The 27077-nt window shown below is 47.6% G+C and overlaps 1 protein-coding gene across 3 annotated transcripts in view; it reads right to left on the reverse strand.

Annotated features, from left to right (window-relative positions):
* LOC115153910 (sarcoplasmic/endoplasmic reticulum calcium ATPase 1) overlaps window positions 1-27077 on the reverse strand; it is a 122150-nt gene that overhangs the window by 5274 nt on the left and 89799 nt on the right. For all 3 annotated transcript variants that reach the window (XM_029699575.1, XM_029699576.1, XM_029699578.1), the window contains 9 exons: window positions 17423-17525; window positions 13650-13781; window positions 9772-9891; window positions 9348-9566; window positions 8392-8727; window positions 7370-7590; window positions 6606-6808; window positions 6302-6387; window positions 2153-2286 (listed from right to left, as the gene is read on the reverse strand). In XM_029699575.1, the coding sequence (XP_029555435.1) occupies window positions 2153-2286; window positions 6302-6387; window positions 6606-6808; window positions 7370-7590; window positions 8392-8727; window positions 9348-9566; window positions 9772-9891; window positions 13650-13781; window positions 17423-17525 (1554 nt within the window). The remainder of the gene's footprint in view (window positions 1-2152; window positions 2287-6301; window positions 6388-6605; window positions 6809-7369; window positions 7591-8391; window positions 8728-9347; window positions 9567-9771; window positions 9892-13649; window positions 13782-17422; window positions 17526-27077) is intronic.

Here is a 27077-nt window from a genome sequence, read left to right on the forward strand (position 1 = left end):
ACAGGGTTACTCCATGGGAAACCCTGGCAGAGAGAGAGTCAGACTTTTCCCTACCTCCCTCCATCACAAAATACCACGATGACATCTCTCCATGTTCGAGATGTGGAAATAGGCCTGATGCCATCCAGCAACCCAGAAATAACATGCTGACGCTGGGAAAATGGTGGGAAAACAGTCATAACCATAGTAACATGGATGTGACTGTAGGCTATGCTATCATTAAGCAAATAGAATGATCTGTACTTATAAAAGTCTCTAAACAGTTGAAGTTGGAGGTTTACATACACTTACGTTGGGGTCATTAAAACTCGTTTTTCAACCACTCCACAAATTTCTTGTTAACAAACTATAGTTCTGGCAAGTCGGTTAGGACATCTACTTTGCGCATGACACAAGTAATTTTTCCAACAATTGTTTACAGACAGATTATTTGAATTATAATTCACTGTATCACAATTCCAGTGGGTCAGAAGTTTACATACACTAAGTTAACTGTGCCTTTAAACAGCTTGGAAAATTCCAGAAAATTATGTCATGGCTTTAGAAGCTGATAGGCTAATTGACATCATTTGAGTCAAATAGAGGTATATCTGTGGATGTATTTCAAGGCCTACCTTCAAACTCAGTGCCTCTTTGCTTGACATCATGGGAAAATCAAAAGAAATCAGCCAAATATTGTAGACCTCCACAAGTCTGGTTCATCCTTGGGAGCAATTTCCAAACTCTTGAAGGTACCACGTTCATCTGTACAAACAATAGTACGCAAGTATAAACACCATGGGACCACGCAACCGTCATACCACTCAGGAAGGAGACGTGTTCTGTCTCCTAGAGATGAACGTACTTTGGTGCGAAAAGTGCAAATCAATCCCAGAACAACAGCAAAGGACCTTGTGAAGATGCTGGAGGAAACAGGTTCAAAAGTATCTATATCCACAGTAAAACAAGTCCTATATTGACATAACCTGAAAGGCCGCTCAGCAAGGAAGAAGCCACTACTCCAAAACCTCCATAAAAAGCCAGACTACGGTTTGCAACTGCACATGGGGACAAAGATCGTACTTTTTGGAAAAATGTCCTCTAGTCTGATGAAACAAAAATAGAACTGTTTGGCCATAATGACCATCGTTATGTTTGGAGGAAAAAGGGGGATGCTTGCAAGCCGGAGAACACCATCCCAACTGTGAAGCACGGGGGTGGCAGCATCATGTTGTGGGGGTGCTTTGCTGCAGGAGGGACTGGTGCACTTTACAAAATAGATGGCATCATGAGGCAGGAAAATTTGGTGGATATATTGAAGCAACATCTCAAGACATCGGTCAGGAAGTTAAAGCTTGATCGCAAATGGGTCTTCCAAATGGACAATGACCCCAAGCATACTTCTAAAGTTGTGGAAAATGGCTTAAGGACATCAAAGTCAAGGTATTGGAGTGGCCATCACAAAGCCCTGACCTCAATCCTATAGAAAATGTGTCGGCAGAACTGAAAAAACGTGTGCAAGGAAAGACGCCTACAAACCTGACTCAGTTACACCAGCTCTGTCAGGAGGACCCACTGGGAATGTGAAATAAATAAAAGCTGAAATAAATCATTCTCTACTATTATTCTGACATTTCACATTTTTAAAATAAAGTGGTGATCCTAACTGACCTAAGACAGGGAATTTTTACTAGAATTAAATGTCAGGAATTGTGAAAAACTAAGTTTAAATGTATTTGGCTAAGGTGTATGTAAACTTCCGACTTCGACTTGAAATGCATCCACAGGTACACCTCCAATTGACTCAAATGATGTCAATTAGCCTATCAGAAGCTTCTAAAGCTATGACATCATTTTCTGGAATTTTCCAAGCTGTTTAAAGGCACAGTTAACTTAGTATATGTAAACTTCTGACCCACTGGAATTGTGAACAGTGAATTATAAGTTAAATAATCTGTCTGTAAACAATTGTTGGAAAAATGACTTGTGTCATGCACAAAGTAGATGTCCTAACCAACTTGCCAAAACTATAGTTTGTTAACAATACATTTGGGGAGTGGTTTAAAAACGAGTTTTAATGACTCCAACCTAAGTGTATGTAAACCTCCGACTTCAACTGTACATATAATCATATAGCTATGTCCCCTCTAAGTAGGAGAGGCTGCTGATTGACCTGTTGAGGGAGTTGAACATCTCTATGGTGACCAGCACGGAGAGGGCCATGGTGGTGGGGAAACGAGACTCAAACACCTCACAGTCGATGCCCTGGAACATGGGGTTGTCCTCTGAGCACTGCATAAAGTGTCTCTGTGAGGAGAGAGGACAGGGGTGAGCAGGCTTCACAGCATATAGACAACAGAAAAATACATGATAGCACAGTGGAATGGCCTTTGTGCTGCCCCATTCAACTTCATTCTCTTAAATTCTATATATGGTGCATTCGGAAAGTATTCAGACCTCTTCATTTTTTCCCCACATGTTGCTATCCTAAAATGGATTCAATTAAAACATGTTCCTCATCAATATCCCATAATGACAAAGCGAAAATAGGTTTTTAGAAATTCTTGCAAATGTATTAAAAATTTTAAAAAGCAGACATACCTTATTTACACAAGTATTCAGACCCTTTGCTATGAAACTGGAAATTGAGCTCAGGTGCATCCTGTTTCCATTGATCATCCTTGAGATGTTTCTACAACTTGGAGTCCACCTGTGGTAAAATGTAATTGATTGGACATGATTTGGAAAGGCACACACCAGTCTATACAAGGTCCCACAGTTGACAGTGCATGTCAGAGCAAAAACCAAGCCATGAGGTCGAATCCGAGACAGGATTATGTCAAAGCACAGGTTTGGGGAAGGGTACCAAAACATTTCTGCAGCATTGAAGGTCCAAGAACAGTGGCCTCCTGGCCAAACTGAGCAATCGGTTTGGCCAAGAATCCGATGGTCACTCTGAATGAGCGCCAGAGTACCTCAGTGGAGACGGGAGAACCTTCCAGAAGGACAACCATCTCTGCAGCATTCCACCAATCAGGCCTTTATGGTAGAGTGGTCAGACGGAAGCCACTGTTCAGTAAAAAGGCACATGACAGCCTGCTTGAAGTTTGCCAAAAGGCACCTAAAGGACTCTCAGACCATGAGAAACAAGATTCTCTGGTCTGATGAAACCAAGATTGAACTCTTTGGCGTGAATGCTAAGCGTCACATCTGGAGGTAACCTGGCACCATCTCTACGGTGAAGCACGGTGGTGGCAGCATCATGCTGTGGGGATGTTTTTCAGTGGCAGAGACTGGGAGACTAGTCAGGGTCGAGGGACAGATGAACGGGCAAAGTACAGAGAGATCCTTGATGAAATCTGCTCCAGAGTGCTCAGAACCTCAGACTGGGGTGAAGGGTCATCTTCCAACAGGACAACAACACTCAGCACACAGCCAAGACAACGCAGGAGTGTCTTCTGGACAAGTCTCTGAATGTCCTTGAGTGGCCCAGCCAGAGCCCGGACTTGAACCCGATTGAACATCTCTGGAGAGACCTGAAAATAGCTGTGCAGTGACGCTCCACATCCAACCTGACAGAGCTTGAGAGGATCTGCAGAAGAGAATGGGAGAAACTCACCAAATACAGGTGTGCCAAGCTTGTAGCGTCATACCCAAGAAGACTTCAGGCTGTAATCGCGGCCAAAGGAGCTTCAACAAAGTTCTGAGTAAAGGGTCTGAATAATTATGTAAATGTGATATTTCTGTTTTATTTATTTTTATTTTTAAACATTTGGTAAAATTTCTCAAAAACTGTTTTTGCTTTGTCATTATGGAGTATTGTGTGTAGATTGAGGGGGAAAAAAACGATTTAATATATTTTAGAATAAGGCTTTAATTTAACAAAATGTGGAAAAAGTCAAGGAGTCTGAATATCTTTCAGATGCACTGTAGATACTTTAATTATATTTTTCAGTATTAATCCAAAGCTTCTTACACAGTCTTAGATGAACTTGACTGACTTCCCACAAGTAAATGATCAGAACATTCAGAGAACACAGTGTGTGTGAATGTGTGCTGTGTCCACAGGAAGTGACCTAACCCCCCTGAGACAGGCTGTGTTGGGTCTCAGATCATATCCGACCCCACAGCAGATGCAGGAGAGCCTTGGACTCAGTTCCTGTCATCCTCCTCTGCCCCCCCTTTCCTTCTCTGACATTTCTCTTTCTGTGGACCCTTGGACTCAGTTCACTCTAACTTCTCTCCTGTTCTTCCTGTTTCTCAGACCACGTGTCTCATTCTCCTCCAATTCTATTGCTCTGTTTGTATGACCTCAGAGACCGTTGTCACAGCAAACAGCTGATGGGGTAACCTGGGGCTGACCATAAGAACAACCAAATCCAGTCCAGATCAGCTCTACGTGATAAAGCACTATGGTCTGAAAACAGACACACACAAACACGAGGTGATTGAAAAGTGACTTTTCACCAGAACATTTCCAGCAGAGATAAAAGGTGGACTGTACAGTACCTTATAGAGCCATGACTTCATGGAACTCTTCCACATCAAGTAACTCAAGCTATCAGTAAAATCAGATTTAAAAAAACAACAAACAGTATAACGCGGACCGTGAAGAGAGACAATCTCTCAATGTTATATTGCTACTTTGTAATAAAGTTATAATGTAATAATGACTTTATAATGTTACGTTTATATTTATGTAGGCTGTTGTTTTGTTGCAATGTCATTGTTTTAACACGGTTTGGACCCTAGGAAGCCTAATTGGGATCCTAATACATATTCAATACCAGGTCTTACTGTACTCATTAGGACACACTGTAGCAAAACATTGTTTCTTATTGGACAGTCCCTCCCTGTTTCAGTCTGTTTTCTTCCACTTGGTGTCTAATGAATAAGGCCCTAATGAAGTCTTTGTAATGGTGTTGTCATGACGTTGGCCTGTGGGTAAAGTTTATGACCCCCCCCAAAAATACCTTTCTCCCTTCCCCTCTCTTTCTGACCCTACTGAAGGACTGCTGTCCTGTTAAATATAGAGAGTCTGGGAACATCAAACAAATGGGGAAAGGAACCATATTTTGGTAATAAAACCAGTTGGAAATATGCTTGGGAACGTAATGAGTATGATGTCAGTTCAGTTGTCATCTGAGACATTATGACTGATGACAGGACGACATAAACTGTACCTGAGAAAGTATACACCCTCTAGTTATCAGAGTAACATGGAATTGTTATGCAATTGAAATGTTTGATATTGAAATTGTTTGTTAGGAGATTAAATATAATTTTAGCTTCCAAATGAGAGAATTGGGTTTTCATAAGGAAAGTACCCTGGTTGATCAGTGGCCCGCCCCTGTGAAGAGACAGGGGTTATAAACAATGAAACACATCCTTCCCCCTCTCCACTATATAAGCCTTTGACGAAAAGATAACCACATGTTCCAGTACGTGAGGTCTGCAGCCTCTACGTTACAAGGACACACGTCAAGTACAGAACTAAGCCAACCTCGGCGTGAGCTTTGGTGGCGAATGGTATAAACTTTGAGCTTATTCACTACAGAAGTGATACTTCCTAGCCGTTGAGTTAGCAGCGGCCGCTGTAGACGTGGGCTAGGAAAGGACGGACGACGGATCCAGTCTAACAGACGGACGAAGATACCACCACGTATCCACTTTACCACCAGAGACATTCTTCCGAGGACAGGAAGATCTGTTGGCCAACCCGGCCAGCATCTACGACCAATCTACCGAAGCGCAGCTCAGAGTAAATATTTATTGCATTTTCCTTTTCCAAATGGGCGGTAATTTAGAATGCATAAGATACTGTATTTACGATAGCATAGCTGCTGTTTCTTTGTTCCTAAATCTTCCCGCTCTTTCATTCAAGCCCAACCCCCTTTCCTTTGTGTAACCAGCTTTCATACAGGTTCCGTCCACCAGGGATGTTTTCTGTATGACATCATTTGTATTCTGTGTGATTAGTTTAGGTATTTAATAAATAAATAATTAAACCCAATTTTGTATTGCTGATTCAACTTGTTAGCCAGGGTTCGTGAAGAACTTTCATTATGAGACTGAAAATAAGATAAGGGTTAATATTGACTGCTATTGATGTAAAATATAAATAGGTCTTTAAGAGTTTATTCGGAAGATAACGGCTCTATAAACGTTCTTCCGTGGTGTCCCGACTTTCTAGTTAATTACATTTACATGATTAGCTTAATCAGGTAATATTAATTACAGAGAAAGAATTTTATAGGTTAGCATGTCATATCACTTAATCCGGCATAGCCAAAGACACGACAGTGTGTTTGCTTCCACTCACCAGCTGGTAGAAGGACACGTGAGGGCCTTCATCATCAAACAAGTACCACCAGGTGGCAGCACCCACCGTGCCCAGACCAACATACCCTGCAAGGACACAGTCAGACAGAGACCCAGCAGCAGTGAGATCCAAGTCCATCATGATTTAATCCCCAACGTAATGGATAATCTTTAAGTAGCTAGCGTGAAACTTTGATTATAGCTCGCAAGAATACATTATGGATAGAAAGAGTGTGAATGAGCTGCCGATGGGTAACTTCCTGTTGTATTCTAACCAGTGTCCAGTGGACCAGACAGTGTCTCACCTCCGATGGCCAGGTATCTGAAGAACAGCCACCCAGAGATGAGGGGCTCCTTGGGGTTGCGGGGCGGCTTGTCCATGATGTCCAGGTCTGGGGGGTTGAAGCCCAGGGCAGTCGCAGGGAGACCATCTGTCACCAGGTTGACCCACAGCAACTGGACCGGGATCAGAGCCTCAGGAAGACCCAAGATGGCAGTCAAGAAGATGCTTCAGACAGCGAGGGAAAAAACATCAGAAATACATAAAAACAAGAGTCAGCATTTCTGAGAACTCTGGTCAGGAGACTGGACAATGTGTGTGTCTGTCTGGTGTGGTGGGCTTGCATTACTATCGTCATGGGTACTGGAAATCCCCCAGTCCCCACAAGGATAGTAAAACAAGGACATTTCTGCCTCGTGGGGACATTTCCCAGGTCCTCACGAGGACAAAGGCTATTTTAGGGGCTAGGTTCAGGGTAAAATTGTATTTTTATTTTATTTAACAAGGCAAGTCAGTTAAGGACAAATTCTTATTTTCAATGACGGCCTACCAACAGGCCTCCTACGGGGACGGGGGCCTGGGATTAAACAAATAAATACAATATAAATATAGGACAAAACACACATCACAACAAGAGACACAGCCCTACATGGTTATTGTTAGGGAAAATAGCATTTTGAACGGATATCAATTTTAGGTCCCCACAAGATTAGTAAAACCTACGTTCTGTGTGTGTGTGTGTGTGTGTGTGTGTGTGTGTGTGTGTGCAGTGCATGCGTCGGTGCTTACCAGACGACCTCTCCCACGTTGGAGGAGATGAGGTATCGTATGAACTGTTTCATGTTGTTGTAGATGGCCCTGCCCTCCTCCACAGCCGCCACGATGGTAGAGAAGTTATCGTCAGACAGAACCATCTCAGATGCTGACTTGGCCACAGCTGTGCCCGAGCCCATGGCAATGCCAATCTCTGCCTTCTTCAGGGCTGGCGCGTCGTTCACCCCATCGCCAGTCTGTGGAGAGAAGGAAGAATATTGAATCATTTCTTTATTTAATAGGGTTAGACTTATGGGTTAATAAGGTGTTATACAGACATGAGATGGGAAAGTTGACCTATTACAGAACTCTTTCATTGTCAAGGCAAGTCAGAATAGATTGGCCCAGAAGTGAATTAGCTCGAACATATCTATGGATTAATTTATTCATTTGCACACCAATGAAATAAAGGTCAATATGAATCTAGATCAAGTCAGGATTATAATGAAATAAAGTCTATATTAATCTAGATCAAGTCAGGATTATAATGAAATAAAGTCTATATTAATCTAGATCAAGTCAGGATTATAATGAAATAAGGTCAATATTAATCTAGATCAAGTCAGGATTATAATGAAATGAGGTCCATATTAATCTAGATCAAGTCAGGATTATAATGAAATAAGGTCAATATTAATCTAGATCAAGTCAGGATTATAATGAAATGAGGTCCATATTAATCTAGATCAAGTCAGGATTATAATGAAATGAGGTCCATATTAATCTAGATCAAGTCAGGATTATAATGAAATGAGGTCCATATTAATCTAGATCAAGTCAGGATTATAATGAAATGAGGTCCATATTAATCTAGATCAAATCAGGATTTTAATGAAATAAGGTCCATATTAATCTAGATCAAGTCAGGATTATAATGAAATAAGGTCCATATTAATCTAGATCAAGTCAGGATTATAATGAAATGAGGCACTGAGCCCCCACAGCCATGCAGTTAAAGGACTCCAAGGGGAGGAGCTGTGTGTCAACCCTTTTCTCACCATGGCAGTGATCTCATCAAACGACTGCAGGTAGCCCACAATCTTAGACTTGTGGGCAGGCTCCACGCGGGCAAAGCACCGTGCCCGCTTCACAGCATCTCTCTGGGAGTCTATGGGCAGGTCATCAAACTCCCGGCCCGTGTAGGCCTTGCCCGCTACATCCTCATCCTCGCCGAAGATACCGATGCGTCGGCAGATGGCCACGGCCGTGCCCTTGTTATCCCCGGTGATCATGATGACACGGATGCCCGCCTCGGCGCACAGCTGGATGGAACCAATCACCTCCTTCCTGGGTGGGTCCAGCATACCCACACAGCCAACGAACGTTAGGCCCGTCTGGGGAGGTAGAGAGAGAGACACAGAGGAGGACGAGGAGGAGAGAGAGACAGAGGAGAGAGAGACACAGAGGAGGATGAGGAGGAGAGAGAGACAGAGGAGGACGAGGAGGAGAGAGAGAGAGGAGAGAGAGACACAGAGGAGGACGAGGAGGAGAGAGAGACAGAGGAGGACGAGGAGGAGAGAGAGACAGAGGAGGACGAGGAGGAGAGAGAGACAGAGGAGGACGAGGAGGAGAGAAGGACAGAGGAGGACGAGGAGGAGAGAGAGACAGAGGAGGACGAGCGAGAGAGCGAGAGCGGAGGTGGGAAGGGTAGAGAGGAAAGACAGTAGAATGAACCAGTAAGCACAAGATGGATGAACGTCAAACACCCAGTCAAGCATTCAAATACAACCTGGAAGTAGCAAAGGATCGGTGACAGGCGTCACCGTAGAACTAAACCATTTCAAATATGGTGATCGTTATCATTTCTTTCAATGTGGATGGTCTTTCCCAACAGGAACCCGTTCAACTTCAAAAATAAAAAAAAACATTCTTCGCTTTTTGAGAGAGTAATCTCCTTGCCTAGTCTGTCCACAAGTCTAACATTCAACCAGCTTCTTGTTCATCTCTGACTGACCTCATACTCAGCAAACTTGGTGGAGTTCTCCAGATCCATGTCCTGTTGTTTAGGTGGCGAGTCCCGTGTGGCCATGCCCAGGCATCTCAGCGTGTCCCTGCCCGTGCCCCAGTCCCTGATCAGGGAGGTGAGCTGCTCTTTCAGTGGCATGGTCAGTGCCACCTTCCCTCTGCCAACACGCAGGTACTGGCAACGCTCCATCACACTCTCTGGGGCACCCTGTGGCAGTGGAGGGGTGGGCGGGATATAGATATTTATTTAGTGTGTGTGTGTGTGAGCGAGAGAGGGGTCAAAAGGTCACAATGGACATCCAAGCTCCTCTCCCACTCTGGCTTATAGAGAAAATGCATAGAGTCAGCGTGTGAAAGATCTGTTGATTGAGTTGTCTGTCTGTGTGTCTGTCTGTGTGTCTGTCTGTGTGTACCTTGATGAACATCTTGCACCCAGAGCCTGGTTTGTTGGTGGGGGTACAGTACACAGACATGGACTTGCGGTCACGAGAGAACTCCAGAGTAAACTCTTTCTTCATCAGCTGTCTGATCACCTGGTTGGAGAGAGAAAGAGGGAGGGCGAGAGAGAGAGCACCAGATGAGATGGAGGGCCAGCGGGCACCAGATGAGATGGAGGGCCAGCGGGCACCAGATGAGATGGAGGGCGAGAGAGAGCACCAGATGAGATGGAGGGTGAGAGAGCACCAGATGAGATGGAGGGCCAGCGGGCACCAGATGAGATGGAGGGCGAGAGAGAGAGCACCAGATGAGATGGAGGGCGAGAGAGAGCACCAGATGAGATGGAGGGTGAGAGAGCACCAGATGAGATGGAGGGCCAGCGGGCACCAGATGAGATGGAGGGCGAGAGAGAGAGCACCAGATGAGATGGAGGGCCAGAGAGCACCAGATGAGATGGAGGGCCAGAGAGCACCAGATGAGATGGAGGGCCAGCGGGCACCAGATGAGATGGAGGGCGAGAGAGAGAGCACCAGATGAGATGGAGGGCCAGAGAGCACCAGATGAGATGGAGGGCCAGAGAGCACCAGATGAGATGGAGGGCCAGAGAGCACCAGATGAGATGGAGGGCCAGCGGGCACCAGATGAGATGGAGGGCGAGAGAACGGGCCAGATGAGATGGAGGGTGAGAGAACGGGCCAGATGAGATGGAGGGTGAGAGAGAGCGGGCCAGATGAGATGGAGGGTGAGAGAGCGGGCCAGATGAGATGGAGGGTGAGAGAGAGCGGGCCAGATGAGATGGAGGGTGAGAGAGAGCGGGCCAGATGAGATGGAGGGTGAGAGAGAGCGGGCCAGATGAGATGGAGGGTGAGAGAGAGCGGGCCAGATGAGATGGAGGGCCAGCGGGCACCAGATGAGATGGAGGGCCAGAGAACGGGCCAGATGAGATGGAGGGTGAGAGAGAGCGGGCCAGATGAGATGGAGGGCCAGCGGGCACCAGATGAGATGGAGGGCCAGAGAACGGGCCAGATGAGATGGAGGGTGAGAGAGCACCAGATGAGATGGAGGGTGAGAGAGCGGGCCAGATGAGATCGAGGGTGAGAGAGCGGGCCAGATGAGATGGAGGGTGAGAGAGGGTTAGATGAGATGGAGGGTGAGAGAGGGTTAGATGAGATGGAGGGTGAGAGAGCACCAGATGAGACGGAGGGTGAGAGAGCACCAGATGAGATGGAGGGCGAGAGAGCAGGCCAGATGAGATGGAGGGTGAGAGAGAGCGGGCCAGATGAGATGGAGGGTGAGAGAGCGGGCCAGATGAGATCGAGGGTGAGAGAGCGGACCAGATGAGATGGAGGGTGAGAGAGCGTTAGATGAGATGGAGGGTGAGAGAGCGTTAGATGAGATGGAGGGTGAGAGAGGGTTAAGTGGGTTTGTTAGTGGAGCTGTCAGTGTAAGCCGGTGTCCAAGATGTTTATTCCAGACAGGCATGTTAGTGGGCAGCTGTGGGGGACTGGGGGGGGCTTGACTCTGGCTTGGCTGGACTGGGAGGTTGGACTGTGTTGTTGTGATGGAGGGAGGGGTCTATCAGACCAGGTGGGGTCTCTATCAGACCAGGTGGGGGACTGGGACTGGGAGGTTGGACTGTGTTGTTGTGATGGAGGGAGGGGTCTATCAGACCAGGTGGGGGACTGGGACTGGGAGGTTGGACTGTGTTGTTGTGATGGAGGGAGGGGTCTATCAGACCAGGTGGGGGACTGGGAGCTTTGTTGTTGACACCTGGGGTGTAATCATTAGTCTACACCGTAGCTAACTGCCTCGCAACATAAATCAATTTGCAACAAAACCAAGAGTTTCTATTGGACAAATTAAGGTAGGCCCTTCCCCGTTTGGTTCCGTTTGGTTCCTAGTGAAAACACTCTGATGGTGCTCCAACATCCTGTCTGAACAGTCAGCCAACTGCACCAGACGGACAATTGGGCAAGTGTGTATATATGAAGTACCAGAATCAATGTGGGCCAGACAGGACCCTCCCAGGACCCTCCGGCTGTGAAGCTCCAGTGACAACAGATGATACAGCAGTAAAGGGACTGTGATGTCACAGAGGACCCTGACACCACTTAGGCTTTACAAAAGTAGCCCAATTATTGGCAAAAGAGCTGATCCGATTGGTCAAAAGACCAATTAGTTAAAAAATATATATATATCAGAATGCCTGTGTAAACACACCCTTGAAAAGGTACAACTCAACTTGGCCTTAATTAAGCTTGTAGTGAAGTGTATAGTTACTAGGGAATGTATACAGCCCTGCGTTCACACCCTTCAAAATCTGCCAAATAAAAACTGCTATAAATACATGAGAATATACCATGTTAGTCTTAAATGGCTGTATGGTATAGTGGCTTCTGATAGAGCATTAACAGTAGGGGTCACCTGAGCTCCAGTTACACAGCTCTGTGAGTTATCAGGCTGGTGGTCAGGTAGAAACAATATCATCCACTGCTCCTCTCCCAGCGTCTCCATCTCCCTGTCTCCCTCCTCTCCCATTCCCTTCTCTTCATCCCATACCATCTCCCTGTCTCCCTCCTCTCCCATTCCCTTCTCTTCATCCCATACCGTCGCCTCTCTCCCTCCCACTCACCCCCACAGCCTCCCTCCCAACATCCCTTCTCCCCAGCCTCCCTCCCTTCTCTCTCTCTCTCTCTCTCCCTCCCTTCAACCCTACCTTCTCCTCTCCCCTCCCTCCCCCCCCCCTCCCTCCCTACCTTCTCCTCTCCCCTCCCTCCGATCCTCCCTCCGATCCTCCCTCCGATCCTCCCTCCGATCCTCCCTCCCAGCTCAGACAGTTATGTCCTGGAGACATGATGCCAGGGGACTCAGACACTTGACAGATGTCCTCACAGAAAGACAGACACTGAGCCAAAATTCCTCTTCGTCCCATCACAAAAACCAAAAGACAAGGAATGTGAGTACAAGTCGATCTAGTGATGGCAGAACATAGTTACACACACTTTCACCTCAAAATCCTTCACCGTCAACTAGTGCATTAGTAGGAAACATCTTCCTTTTTCCCTACTGTTGAAAGCCCTAACAGAGAGCTGGAAAGTTCAGCTAACCTCCTCATAAACCCCCGGCTTGTCTAAATATTATCTTCTCTAGCCTCTGAGGACAGGACTTGTGACAGGTTTTTATTCTCTTGTCATTGTGGGACTGTTGGGGATATGAATGGAGTTCAGTGGAAAAACCCACTGGTCATTGACAAGAAAACAGGGAGTTTGTCTCTCACTCTCGTGTCTTCCTGTCACAGTGTCATTGGTCAAGCACCAAGAGAAGGACAGACGCACCACTTCTCATTGACAGAGACAGAGTGGGGGGGGGGGGGGGGCATTTGATTAGTTGTTCAGCAAGTCTCATGGCTTGGGGAAAGAAGCTGTTAAGGAGCCTTTTTGGACCTAGACTTGGAGCTCCGGTACCGCTTGCCGTGAGGTAGCAGAGAGAACAGTCTATGACTTGGGAGACTGGAGTCTGACAATTTTTTGGGGCCTTCCTCTTTATGTATCTATGTGGAAGCAGCAGCACACTCCATTGTCCATGTCAAATTTCCCCTCAGGGACAATAGAGTGTATCATACTATAGAGGTTGAGGTAATCTAGGTGGAGATTGTCCCATGCGTTGAAAGCCAATAGGTACCTGCTACCATACTTTCTTTGAACTTGTTGTCCAGTTGTTTAAATCACTTTATGACAACATACACCATTAAATACTGTATATGAATAATGTATATGAATAATACACCCTGGACATCCATGGATAGTGGTGTTGTATACATTCCATCCCCTCAGTGTTTCCCCTAGTTGCTTACTGAGTTGCAGGCGCCGGCGCGCTCCACCTTGCTGAGGCCTGACATGTCAGTCTTGAACACGTTCATCTTCTCCACCAGTGTAGTGAGGGCCGTCTCTGTCGCCTCACCCACCTTCTCATACACTCCTTTGACCTGGGACAGGAGAGAGGATAGGTGAGTCGAAAGCTTTGAAACACACCGTCATTCAGAAAGACAGAGACATAAGAACAAACACCATTGTAAATACAACCCATATTTATGTTTATTTATTTTCCCCATCTGTCTGTCCACCTAGCTGAACCACACCACGATGTAAACTCAGCAAAAAAAGAAATGTCCTCTCACTGTCAACTGTGTTAATTTTCAGAAAACTTAACATGTGTAAATGTTTGTATGAACATAAGATTCAACAACTGAGACATAAACTGAACAAGTTCCACAGACATGTGTCTAACAGAAATGGATTAATGTGTCCCTGAACAAAGGGGGGGGGGGGGGGGGGGGCAAATGAAAAGTAACTGTCAGTATCTGGTGTGGCCACCAGCTGCATTAAGTTCTGCAGTGCATCTCCTCCTCATGGACTACACCAGATTTGCCCGTTCTTGCTGTGAGATGTTACTCCATTCTTCCACCAAGGCACCTGCAAGTTCCCAGACATTTCTGGGGAGAATGGCCCTGGCCCTCACCCTCCGATCCAACAGGTCCCAGGCGTGCTCAATGGGATTGAGATCCGGGCTCTTCACTGGTCATGGCAGAACACTGACATACGAGCCGTATGGCTGGTGGCATTGTCATGATGGAGGGTCATGTCAAGAAGAGCCTGCAGGAAGGGTACCACATGAGAGAGGAGGATGTCTTCCCTGTAACGCACAGCGTTTAGATTGCCTGCAATGACAACAAGCTCAGTCCAATGATGCTGTGACACACCGCCCCAGACCATGACGGACCCTCCACCTTCAAATCGATCCCGCTCCAGAATACAGGTCTTCGGTGTAACGCTCATTCCTTCGACAATAAACGCGAATCCGACCATCACCCCTGGTGAGACAAAACTGCAACTCGTCACTGAAGAGCACTTTTTGCCAGTCCTGTCTGGTCCAGCGACGATGGGTTTGTTCCCATAGGCGACATTGTTGCCGGTGATGTCTGGTGAGGACCTGCCTTACAACAGGCCTACAAGCCCTCAGTCCAGCCTCTCTCAGCCTATTGCAGACAGTCTGAGCACTGATGGAGGGATTGTGTGTTCCTGGTGTAACTTGGGCAGTTGTTGTTGCCATCCTGTACCTGTCCCGCAGGTGTGATGTTCGGATGTACTGATCCTGTGCAGGTATTGTTACACGTGGTCTGCCACTGCGAGGACAATCAGCTGTCCGTCCTGTCTCCCTGTAGCGCTGTCTTAGGCGTCTCACAGTATGGACATTGCAATGTATTGCCCTGGCCACATCTGCAGTCCTCATGCCTCATTGCAGCATGCCTAAGGCACATTCACGCAGATGAGCAGGGACCGTGGGCATCCTTCTTTTAGTGTTTTTCCAGAGTCAGTAGAAAGGCCTCTTTAGTGTCCTAAGTCTTCATAACTGTGACCTTAATTGTCTACCGTCTGTAAGCTGTTAGTGTCTTAACGACCGTTCCACAGGTGCATGTTCATTAATTGTTTATGGTTCATTGAACAAGCATGGGAAACAGTGTTTAAACCCTTTACAATGAAGATCTGTGAAGTTATTTGGATTTTTACCAACTATCTTTGAAAGACAGTCCTGAAAAAGGGACGTTTCTTTTTTTTTGCTGAGTTTATAAACCCCCAGGCTCCTCCACATCCAACATCAGGGTCCACCACTCTCCCTCTCCACACAGCTGCTCTACCTCCATCCCCTAAATGCCTTTCTCCATCATGTCTAGTTGGGAAAGCCAGGGTTTCATTCTACTGGTTAACTGTCACAAAATGGCATTACATACTAATTCAGTTATACTAGGTATCTTCTCAGCGTTTGAGCGTCATGCAATTAGACTGCCATGTCTTCAGCTTCCCTTTACACACAGCATGGTTACCATAGCACCATGCTGATGACAGAGAGTTAGACTGCCATGTCTTCAGCTTCCCTTTACACACAGCATGGTTACCATAGCACCATGGTGATGACAGAGAGTTAGACTGCCATGTCTTCAGCTTCCCTTTACACACAGCATGGTTACCATAGCACCATGGTGATGACAGAGAGTTAGACTGCCATGTCTTCAGCTTCCCTTTACACACAGCATGGTTACCATAGCACCATGGTGATGACAGAGAGTTAGACTGACATGTCTTCAGCTTCCCTTTACACACAGCATGGTTACCATAGCACCATGGTGATGACAGAGAGTTAGACTGCCATGTCTTCAGCTTCCCTTTACACACAGCATGGTTACCATAGCACCATGGTGATGACAGAGAGTTAGACTGCCATGTCTTCAGCTTCCCTTTACACACAGCATGGTTACCATAGCACCATGGTGATGACAGAGAGTTAGACTGCCATGTCTTCAGCTTCCCTTTACACACAGCATGGTTACCATAGCACCATGGTGATGACAGAGAGTTAGACTGCCATGTCTTCAGCTTCCCTTTACACACAGCATGGTTACCATAGCACCATGGTGATGACAGAGAGTTAGACTGCCATGTCTTCAGCTTCCCTTTACACACAGCATGGTTACCATAGCACCATGGTGATGACAGAGAGTTAGACTGCCATGTCTTCAGCTTCCCTTTACACACAGCATGGTTACCATAGCACCATGGTGATGACAGAGAGTTAGACTGCCATGTCTTCAGCTTCCCTTTACACACAGCATGGTTACCATAGCACCATGGTGATGACAGAGAGTTAGACTGACATGTCTTCAGCTTCCCTTTACACACAGCATGGTTACCATAGCACCATGGTGATGACAGAGAGGTGAGAAAACAGAATCACACATCAGAGTAAAATTGGATTGGCAATTGTAGAAGACTCCTGTGTGTGTGCCTTGGTCATGATTCATGCATTCAAGGCAATGTAATAGGTGGTTTGTATACATAGCTAAGTCCATGAAGACATTTGCCAGCTTGTCTTACTGGCACAAAGCCCCGTCTCTAAGAGACGAGTCTGATTTGCTTAGCAACCACACTCATTTGTTAGTCCAACTCCAAATTGATGACGATATCAGTCAAACCTAGGAGAAAGCAACAACAGATGTGCAGCCATGTCTCAGTGTGTGTGTGTGTGTGTGTGTGTGCGCGTAGGGGATGCTTATATTTGTCCTGTTTCACTCATCTACAACTGTGTAACCTGTACAATTGTATGGTTTGAATTGGAAATGTGTTTCATTTGCATATCCCAACTTCCCCTGAGACACCCTCAGAGAGTAGGGCCACGACAAGGGTCACCATATCCCAAGTCCCCCTGAGACACCCTCAGAGAGTAGGGCCACGACAAGGGTCACCATATCCCAAGTCCCCCTGAGACACCCTCAGAGAGTAGGGCCACGACAAGGGTCACCATATCCCAACTCCCCCTGAGACACCCTCAGAGAGTAGGGTCACGACCAGAGATCAGCCATTATTGACGGCGACCCTGGAGCAGATTTTTCACCTAGTCAGCTCAGGATTCAAACTTGCTTTCGGTTAATGGCCCAACACTCTCACTGCTAGGCTACCTGCCGCACAGGTAGCCTAGCATGCACGTGTGTGCCACAGCTGCTTAAAAAAAGGGAAGGCTTTTTATTGCTGAGGAAAACAGGATTAAAGGATAGTGTGTGTTGTCAGTACTGACCTCATTGTAGTCCAGTGAAGAGTCGTTGCACATGGAACAGACAGTGGCCAGCTCCAGAAGTCCATCATAATCTCCACACTGCACCACCTTGTCCCCTTTCAACCTGGAAGAGCAAACACACACACACACACGCACACACACAATATATATTTTTTTATTTAACTAGGCAAGTCAGTTAAGAACACACTCTTATTTACAATGACGGCCTACCCCGGCCAAACCCGGACGATGCTGGGCCAATTGTGCGCCGCCCTATGGGACTCCCAATCACGGCCGGATGTGACACAGCCTGGAATTGAACCACGGACTGTAGTGGCGCCTCTTGCACTGAGATGCAGTGCTTTAGACCGCTGAGCCACTCGGGAGACCCACATACATGGACTGGACTTTTTTTCTCATCATCTCAAGTGGCGTAATTGACTCTCATAACAAATAATGGAATACTGCCACTGTTTTTCCTGTGAAACACACACACACACACACACACACACACACACACACACACACACACACACACACACACACACACACACACACACATACACACACACACACATACACACACACACACACACACACACACACACAAGCTACGTCTATGTGTTACAACTAGTGTCTTAAGATGTCTCATAAATAAATGTTCAAAACATTCAATACAGCTGGCAGGTTGGAGAAGTTGCCAGTCAGTGTGTTGTTTATGGGAGCTCAGTGCTCAGGGGGTAGTCGTTGTGTGTGTGTGTGTGTGTGGCACTCTTACTCCGAGATGCTTTGTGGATACGAGCCCTGAATAGTGATTAACACAACATCATCACTTGGCATTACATTGGATATAATGATGGGGTTTTCATCAACTTCAGTAGGGAAAATATATGAGCCTAATCTTGTATAGACTGAGCTGACTGAAGGGGAACAGTAAGACATCATGAGAGCATTGTAGTTAACAATAAATAACTCAGCCTTTCGATATCACAACACAGGTTGTTATTGACTAGTCAATGTAAAGATAATCTTTTACCTGGTAGAATAAAGGCAATGTAAAGAGACTACAGCACTTTTCCTCAGAGGAGAACAACACTGTAGTAGATCTGGGTCTGTCCACAGTCTGGGCAGGTATACTGTAGTAGATCTGGGCAGGTGTACTGTAGTAGATCTGGGTCTGTCCCCAGTCTGGGCAGGTATACTGTAGTAGATCTGGGCAGGTGTACTGTAGTAGATCTGGGCAGGTGTACTGTAGTAGATCTGGGTCTGTCCCCAGTCTGGGCAGGTGTACTGTAGTAGATCTGGGTCTGCCCCCGTCTGGGCAGGTGTACTGTAGTAGATCTGGGTCTGCCCCCGTCTGGGCAGGTGTACTGTAGTAGATCTGGGTCTGCCCCCGTCTGGGCAGGTGTACTGTAGTAGATCTGGGTCTGCCCCCGTCTGGGCAGGTGTACTGTAGTAGATCTGGGCAGGTGTACTGTAGTAGATCTGGGTCTGCCCCTAGTCTGGGCAGGTGTACTGTAGTAGATCTGGGTCTGCCCCTAGTCTGGGCAGGTGTACTGTAGTAGATCTGGGTCTGCCCCCGTCTGGGCAGGTGTACTGTAGTAGATCTGGGTCTGCCCCCATCTGGGCAGGTGTACTGTAGTAGATCTGGGCAGGTGTACTGTAGTAGATCTGGGTCTGCCCCCAGTCTGGGCAGGTGTACTGTAGTAGATCTGGGTCTGCCCCTAGTCTGGGCAGGTGTACTGTAGTAGATCTGGGTCTGCCCGAGTCTGGGCAGGTGTACTGTAGTAGATCTGGGTCTGCCCCAAGTCTGGGCAGGTGTACTGTAGTAGATCTGGGTCTGCCCCTAGTCTGGGCAGGTGTACTGTAGTAGATCTGGGTGTGCCCCCGTCTGGGCAGGTGTACTGTAGTAGATCTGGGCAGGTGTACTGTAGTAGATCTGGGTCTGCCCCCCGTCTGGGCAGGTGTACTGTAGTAGATATGGGCAGGTGTACTGTAGTAGATCTGGGTCTGACCCCGTCTGGGCAGGTGTACTGTAGTAGATCTGGGCAGGTGTACTGTAGTAGATCTGGGTCTGCCCCCAGTCTGGGCAGGTGTACTGTAGTAGATCTGGGTCTGCCCCCAGTCTGGGCAGGTGTACTGTAGTAGATCTGGGTAGGTGTACTGTAGTAGATCTGGGTCTGTCCCCAGTCTGGGCAGGTGTACTGTAGTAGATCTGGGTCTGCCCCCAGTCTGGGCAGGTGTACTGTAGTAGATCTGGGTCTGTCCCCAGTCTGGGCAGGTGTACTGTAGTAGATCTGGGTCTGCCCCCAGTCTGGGCAGGTGTACTGTAGTAGATCTGGGTCTGTCCCCAGTCTGGGCAGGTGTACTGTAGTAGATCTGGGTCTGCCCCTAGTCTGGGCAGGTGTACTGTAGTAGATCTGGGTCTGCCCCCGTCTGGGCAGGTGTACTGTAGTAGATCTGGGCAGGTGTACTGTAGTAGATCTGGGTCTGCCCCCCGTCTGGGCAGGTGTACTGTAGTAGATCTGGGCAGGTGTACTGTAGTAGATCTGGGTCTGCCCCCGTCTGGGCAGGTGTACTGTAGTAGATCTGGGCAGGTGTACTGTAGTAGATCTGGGTCTGCCCCCAGTCTGGGCAGGTGTACTGTAGTAGATCTGGGTCTGCCCCCGTCTGGGCAGGTGTACTGTAGTAGATCTGGGCAGGTGTACTGTAGTAGATCTGGGTCTGTCCCCAGTCTGGGCAGGTGTACTGTAGTAGATCTGGGTCTGCCCCCAGTCTGGGCAGGTGTACTGTAGTAGATCTGGGTCTGCCTCCATCTGGGCAGGTGTACTGTAGTAGATCTGGGTCTGCCCCCAGTCTGGGCAGGTGTACTGTAGTAGATCTGGGTCTGCCCCCAGTCTGGGCAGGTGTACTGTAGTAGATCTGGGTCTGTCCCCAGTCTGGGCAGGTGTACTGTAGTAGATCTGGGTCTGTCCCCAGTCTGGGCAGGTGTACTGTAGTAGATCTGGGTCTGCCCCCAGTCTGGGCAGGTGTACTGTAGTAGATCTGGGTCTGTCCCCAGTCTGGGCAGGTGTACTGTAGTAGATCTGGGTCTGCCCCCAGTCTGGGCAGGTGTACTGTAGTAGATCTGGGTCTGTCCCCAGTCTGGGCAGGTGTACTGTAGTAGATCTGGGTCTGTCCCCAGTCTGGGCAGGTGTACTGTAGTAGATCTGGGTCTGCCCCCAGTCTGGGCAGGTGTACTGTAGTAGATCTGGGTCTGTCCCCAGTCTGGGCAGGTGTACTGTAGTAGATCTGGGTCTGTCCCCAGTCTGGGCAGGTGTACTGTAGTAGATCTGGGTCTGCCCCCAGTCTGGGCAGGTGTACTGTAGTAGATCTGGGTCTGTCCCCAGTCTGGGCAGGTGTACTGTAGTAGATCTGGGTCTGCCCCCAGTCTGGGCAGGTGTACGGTAGTAGATCTGGGTCTGTCCCCAGTCTGGGCAGGTGTACTGTAGTAGATCTGGGTCTGTCCCCAGTCTGGGCAGGTGTACTGTAGTAGATCTGGGTCTGCCCCCAGTCTGGGCAGGTGTACTGTAGTAGATCTGGGTCTGTCCCCAGTCTGGGCAGGTGTACTGTAGTAGATCTGGGTCTGTCCCCAGTCTGGGCAGGTGTACTGTAGTAGATCTGGGTCTGTCCCCAGTCTGGGCAGGTGTACTGTAGTAGATCTGGGTCTGCCCCCAGTCTGGGCAGGTGTACTGTAGTAGATCTGGGTCTGTCCCCAGTCTGGGCAGGTGTACTGTAGTAGATCTGGGTCTGCCCCCAGTCTGGGCAGGTGTACTGTAGTAGATCTGGGTCTGTCCCCAGTCTGGGCAGGTGTACTGTAGTAGATCTGGGTCTGTCCCCAGTCTGGGCAGGTGTACTGTAGTAGATCTGGGTCTGTCCCCAGTCTGGGCAGGTGTACTGCAGTAGATCTGGGTCTGCCCCCAGTCTGGGCAGGTGTACTGTAGTAGATCTGGGTCTGCCCCCAGTCTGGGCAGGTGTACTGTAGTAGATCTGGGTCTGCCCCCAGTCTGGGCAGGTGTACTGTAGTAGATCTGGGTCTGTCCCCAGTCTGGGCAGGTGTACTGTAGTAGATCTGGGTAGGTGTATTGTAGTAGATCTGGGTCTGTCCCCAGTCTGGGCAGGTGTACTGTAGTAGACCAGGGTCTGTCCCCAGTCTGGGCAGGTACAATCAGGTCCATAAATATTATTATTTTAGCTTATTGGAGTTGAAATTAAATAATGAATATGAGCTGAAAGTGCAGACTTGGAGCTTTAATTTGAGGGTATTTACAACGGTGTAGGAATTACAGCACTTTTTATATGCGCCCCCCTAAACAAACATCAGAGAGAGAGGAAAAACATTAGGTGTGTCCAAATCAACTATTTGGTACATTCTTAAAAATAAAAAACGCACCGGTGAGCTCAGGAACACAAAAATGCCCGGAAGACCACAGAAAACAACTGTGGTGGATGACAAGAATTATTTCCCTGGTGAAGAAAAAAACCCTTCACAACAGTTGGGAGACCAAGAACACCTTCCAGGAGGTATGGTTATCTGTGTCAAAGTCAACATTCAAGAGAAGTCTTCACCAGAGTAAATACAGAGGGTTTACCACAATATGTAAACCATTGGTAAGCCTCAAAAACAGGAAGACCAGATTAGAGTTTGCCACAAAAACGAATCTAAAAAAGCCTGTACAGTTCTGGAACAACATCCTATGGTCAGATGAGACAAAGATCCACTTGTACCAGAATGATGGGAAGAGAAGTGTATGGAGAAGGGCAGGAACTGCTTATGATCAGAAGCATACCACTTCATCTGTGAAGCATGGTGGAGGTAGTGTTATGGCGTGGGCATGTATGGCTGCCAAGGGAACTGGTTCCCTTGTATTTGCTGACAGAAGCAGCAGGGTGGATTCTGAAGCATTTAGGGCTTCATTGTCTGCTCAGATTCAACCAAATGTTTCAAAACTCATTGGACGGAACTTCACAGTGCAAGTTGGACAATGACCCGAAGCATACTGCGAAAGCAACCCAATGCTTTAAGGTAAAGAAGTGGAATGTTATGCAATGGCCAAGTCAATCACCTGACCTGAATCCAATTGAGCATTCATTTCACTTAATGAAGGCAAAACTGAAGGCGAAAGGACCCAAGAACAAGCAGGAAGTGAAGACAGATGCAGTAAAGGCCTGGCAGAGCATCACCAGGGAAGAAACACAACATCTGGTGATGCCAATGGGTTCCAGACTTCAGGCAGTCATTGTATTAAGTATTAAAACTCACAATTTAAATTTATGATTGTTAGTTTGTCCAATTACTTTTGAGCCCCTAAAATTGGAGGGCTATGTATAAAAATGGTTGTAATACCGAGACAGTTCTTACAATAATTTTGACAAAACCCTTAAATGAAAGTCTACACATCTTTGTTGTTTTCTTTCAAATCCATTGTGGTGGCATAGAACCAAAATGATGCAAATTGTGTCACTGTCTAAATGCTAATGGAACAGACTCTATACTGTAGCACCCTCAAACTCAACTCTGGACCTTGAAGTCAGTTCCACTGCTTTTTTAAAACTGATCCCCTCTAAATTAGGGACTGATTTAGACCTGGGACACCAGGTGTGTGCAATTAATTATCAGGTAGAACAGAAAACCAGCAGGCTCCAGACCTCGTAGGGTAAGAGTTGAATACCCCTGCTGTAACAGATCTGGGTCTGCCTCTGGCTAGGCAGATATGCTGTAACAGATCTGGGTCTGCCTCTGGCTAGGCAGATATACTGTAACAGATCTGGGTCTGCCTCTGGCTAGGCAGATATGCTGTAACAGATCTGGCTCTGCCTCTGGCTAGGCAGATATGCTGTAACAGATCTGGGTCTGCCTCTGGCTAGGCAGATATGCTGTAACAGATCTGGCTCTGCCTCTGGCTAGGCAGATATGCTGTAACAGATCTGGCTCTGCCTCTGGCTAGGCAGATATGCTGTAACAGATAGGCAGATATGCTGTAACAGATCTGGGTCTCTGGCTAGGCAGATATGCTGTAACAGATCTGGGTCTCTGGCTAGGCAGATATACTGTAAAAGATCTGGGTCTGCCTCTGGCCGAGCAGGTAGTCATTTGAGGCATTAGACTAGAGTGGGCACTCCAGAGAGCAAGAGATGAGGTTATACTAACAGAAAGGACAGATCTACTGCAGGTCCTATCCACACTACTGTAGATCCAGAACTGGGACACCAGGACTTTGGCCAAGCTACACTACATGACCAAAAGTATGTGGACACCCGCTTGAAAATCTCATAAAATCATGGGCATTAATATGGAGTTGGTCCCCCCTTTGCTGCTATACCAGCCTCCTTCTGGGAAGGCTTTCCACTAGATGTTGGAACATTGCTGCGGGGACTTGCTTCCATTCAGCCACAAGAGCATTAGTGAGGTCGGACACTGATGATGGGCGATTAGGTCTGGCTCGCAGTCGGCGTTCCAATTCATCCCAATGGTGTTCGATGGGTTTGCGGTCGGGGTTCTGTGCATGCTCGACAAACCATTTCTGTATGAACCTCGCTTTGTGCACAGGGACATTGGCAAAAAAAATTGGTCCTTTCCTGCATGACAAAGTCGGAAGCACAGAATCGTCTAGAATGTCATTGTATCCTGTAGCATTAAAATTTCCCTTCACTGGAACAACGGGGCCTAGCCCGAATCATGAAAAACAGCCATAGACCATTATTCCTTCTCCACCAAACTTTACAGTTGGCACTACGCATTGGGGCAGGTATAGTTCTCCTGCAATCCGTCAAACCCAGATTCGTCCGTCGGACTGCCAGGGGGTGAAGCGTGATTCATCACTCCAGAGAACGCATTTCCACTGTTCCAGAGTTCAATGGCGGCGAGCTTTACACCACTCCATCCAACGCTTGGCATTGCGCATGGTGATCTTAGGCTTGTGTGCGGTTCCTTGGCCATGGAAACCCATTTCATGAAGCTCCCGACGAACAGTTATGGTGCTGACGTTGCTTCCAGAGGTAGTTTGGAACTCGGTTGTGAGTGTTGCAACCAAGGACAGACGTTATTTACGTGTTTCAGCACTCGGCGGTCACGTTCTGTGAGCTTGTGTCGCCTACCACTTCGCTGCTGAGCTGTTGTCGCTTCTAGACTTTTCCACTTCACAATAACAGCACTTACAGTTGACCGGGGCAGCTCTAGCAGGGCAGAAATTTGACAAACTGACTTGTTAGAAAGGTGGCATCCTATGACGGTGCCATGTTGAATGTCACTGAGCTCTTCGGTAAGGCCATTCTAGTACCAATGTTTGTCTATGGAGATTGCATGTCTGTGTGCTCAATTTTATACACCTTTCAGCAACTGGTGTCGCTGAAAAATCAGAATCCACTCATTTGAAGGGGTGTCCACATACTTTTGTTCGCTCGCTCTCCTATTCCTTGAAGACAGTAAGACTATTTTAGTTCTTGTCACATTTGTGTCCTTTCCTCCCTGCCCTCTCTGTGCTATGTGTTATCATGGAAGAAGTTCACATGCTTCAGGAAAACATAATTGCCATTCTTTCTAAACTTCCCAAGAGCCATTAACCACAGTGAAGAACAGAGTAAACCTTTGGGGAGCGGGTAAGGAAAGAGACTTCAAATAAACACTTTACATCAAATGGAAAAAAAAGGAGGTTAGGGGCTTTTAACAGCCGGCCGGCCACTGGAGAGTGGTGGTGTGACCAAGGCTTTTCCACTGCCGCCTGTAAAAATAGTTGTCTGTCTGGAGCCAGGGAAGGTTAACACAATGGCTGGCCATTACTTTCCTCTGAAGGTCAGTGTGTTAACAGTATGGACCACACTCAACACAACACTTACTGGGAGGTGGGGGAGATAATAGTGTGTTTCACACTGTGATTCCACAGTCAGAGAAACTACGAATTGTAACCTGAAATCACACTAAATTTGCACTCTGTAGACTAATCCCCTAGAGTCTAAGGGCACAGAGCTGGGTTTCTACTAAGCTAACATATGTGATTGTTTTAAGGTCATACCAAGGAACATTTAGCTATTTGATGTAGAATTTTAGGACCCCTTTAGGTATCAAAAAATATATTCAACAATTTGATAAAACATTGAATTTGGCCTATAGAAATGCATTGAATAACAGATTCATACATTGGGAAAAAACAGAGTCAAAAGGAATGTTTTGAAGCATCTGTACTTTATCCGAGAGATACAAGAATGCAAAAAAAAGAAAATGTAATAAATCTTTTACCGTGGAATTATCCTTATACCTTTGACGTAGAAATGCTTTATCCACTTCCATTCATTTCTCGCACTCAGTACCAGGTTACCTTCAGACGAGTCCCTAAACTGTTCGGACGCTACAGATGTTTTAGTGAGAAGACCGATTTTCAGGATGTCTCATGGTCTGACAAACACCGCTGTAGCTCGGTCACCTTCCACAGCAGATGCAGAAGGCCGACGCAGGCGGGTGCGACGGTTTGAGACGCAGGCGTGTGAGGCGGTTTGAGACGCAGGCGGGTGAGGCGGCTTGAGACGCTGGCGGGTGCGGCGGCTTGAGACGCAGGCGGGTGAGGCGGTTTGAGACGCAGGCGGGTGAGGCGGCTTGAGACGCAGGCGGGTGCGGCGGCTTGAGTCGCAGGCGGGTGAGGCGGTTTGAAACGCAGGCGGGTGCGGCGGTTTGAGACGCAGGCGTGTGCGGCGGTTTGAGACGCAGGCGGGTGCGGCGGTTTGAGACGCAGGCGGGTGCGGCGGTTTGAGACGCAGGCGGGTGAGGCGGTTTGAGAGGCAGGCGGGTGAGGCGGTTTGAGACGCAGGCGGGTGAGGCGGTTTGAGAGGCAGGCGGGTGAGGCGGTTTGAGACGCAGGCGGGTGCGGCGGTTTGAGACGCAGGCGAGAAGTTTAAACAGAGGGATTTTGATGGGGGTTGTATATATACTGCTCAAAAAATAAAGGGAACACTTAAACAACACCATGTAACTCCAAGTCAATCACACTTCTGTGAAATCAAACTGTCCACTTAGGAAGCAACACTGATTGACAATAAATTTCACATGCTGTTGTGCAAATGGAATAGACAACAGGTGGAAATTATAGGCATTAAGCAAGACACCCCCAATAAAGGAGTGGTTCTGCAGGTGGTAACCACAGACCACTTCTCAGTTCCTATGCTTCCTGGCTGATGTTTTGGTCACTTTTGAATGCTGGCGGTGCTTTCACTCTAGTGGTAGCATGAGACGGAGTCTACAACCCACACAAGTGGCTCAGGTAGTGCAGCTCATCCAGGATGGCACATCAATGCAAGCTGTGGCAAGAAGGTTTGCTGTGTCTGTCAGCGTAGTGTCCAGAGCATGGAGGCGCTACCAGGAGACAGGCCAGTACATCAGGAGACGTGGAGGAGGCCGTAGGAGGGCAACAACCCAGCAGCAGGACCGCTACCTCCGCCTTTGTGCAAGGAGGAGCAGGAGGAGCACTGCCAGAGCCCTGCAAAATGACCTCCAGCAGGCCACAAATGTGCATGTGTCTGCTCAAATGGTCAGAAACAGACTCCATGAGGGTGGTATGAGGGCCCGACATCCACAGGTGGGGGTTGTGCTTACAGCCCAACACCGTGCAGGACGTTTGGCATTTGCTAGAGAACACCAAGATTGGCA

The sequence above is a fragment of the Salmo trutta genome, chromosome 19 (genome assembly GCF_901001165.1).
Source record: "Salmo trutta chromosome 19, fSalTru1.1, whole genome shotgun sequence".
NCBI classification, from domain to species: Eukaryota; Metazoa; Chordata; class Actinopteri; order Salmoniformes; family Salmonidae; genus Salmo; species Salmo trutta.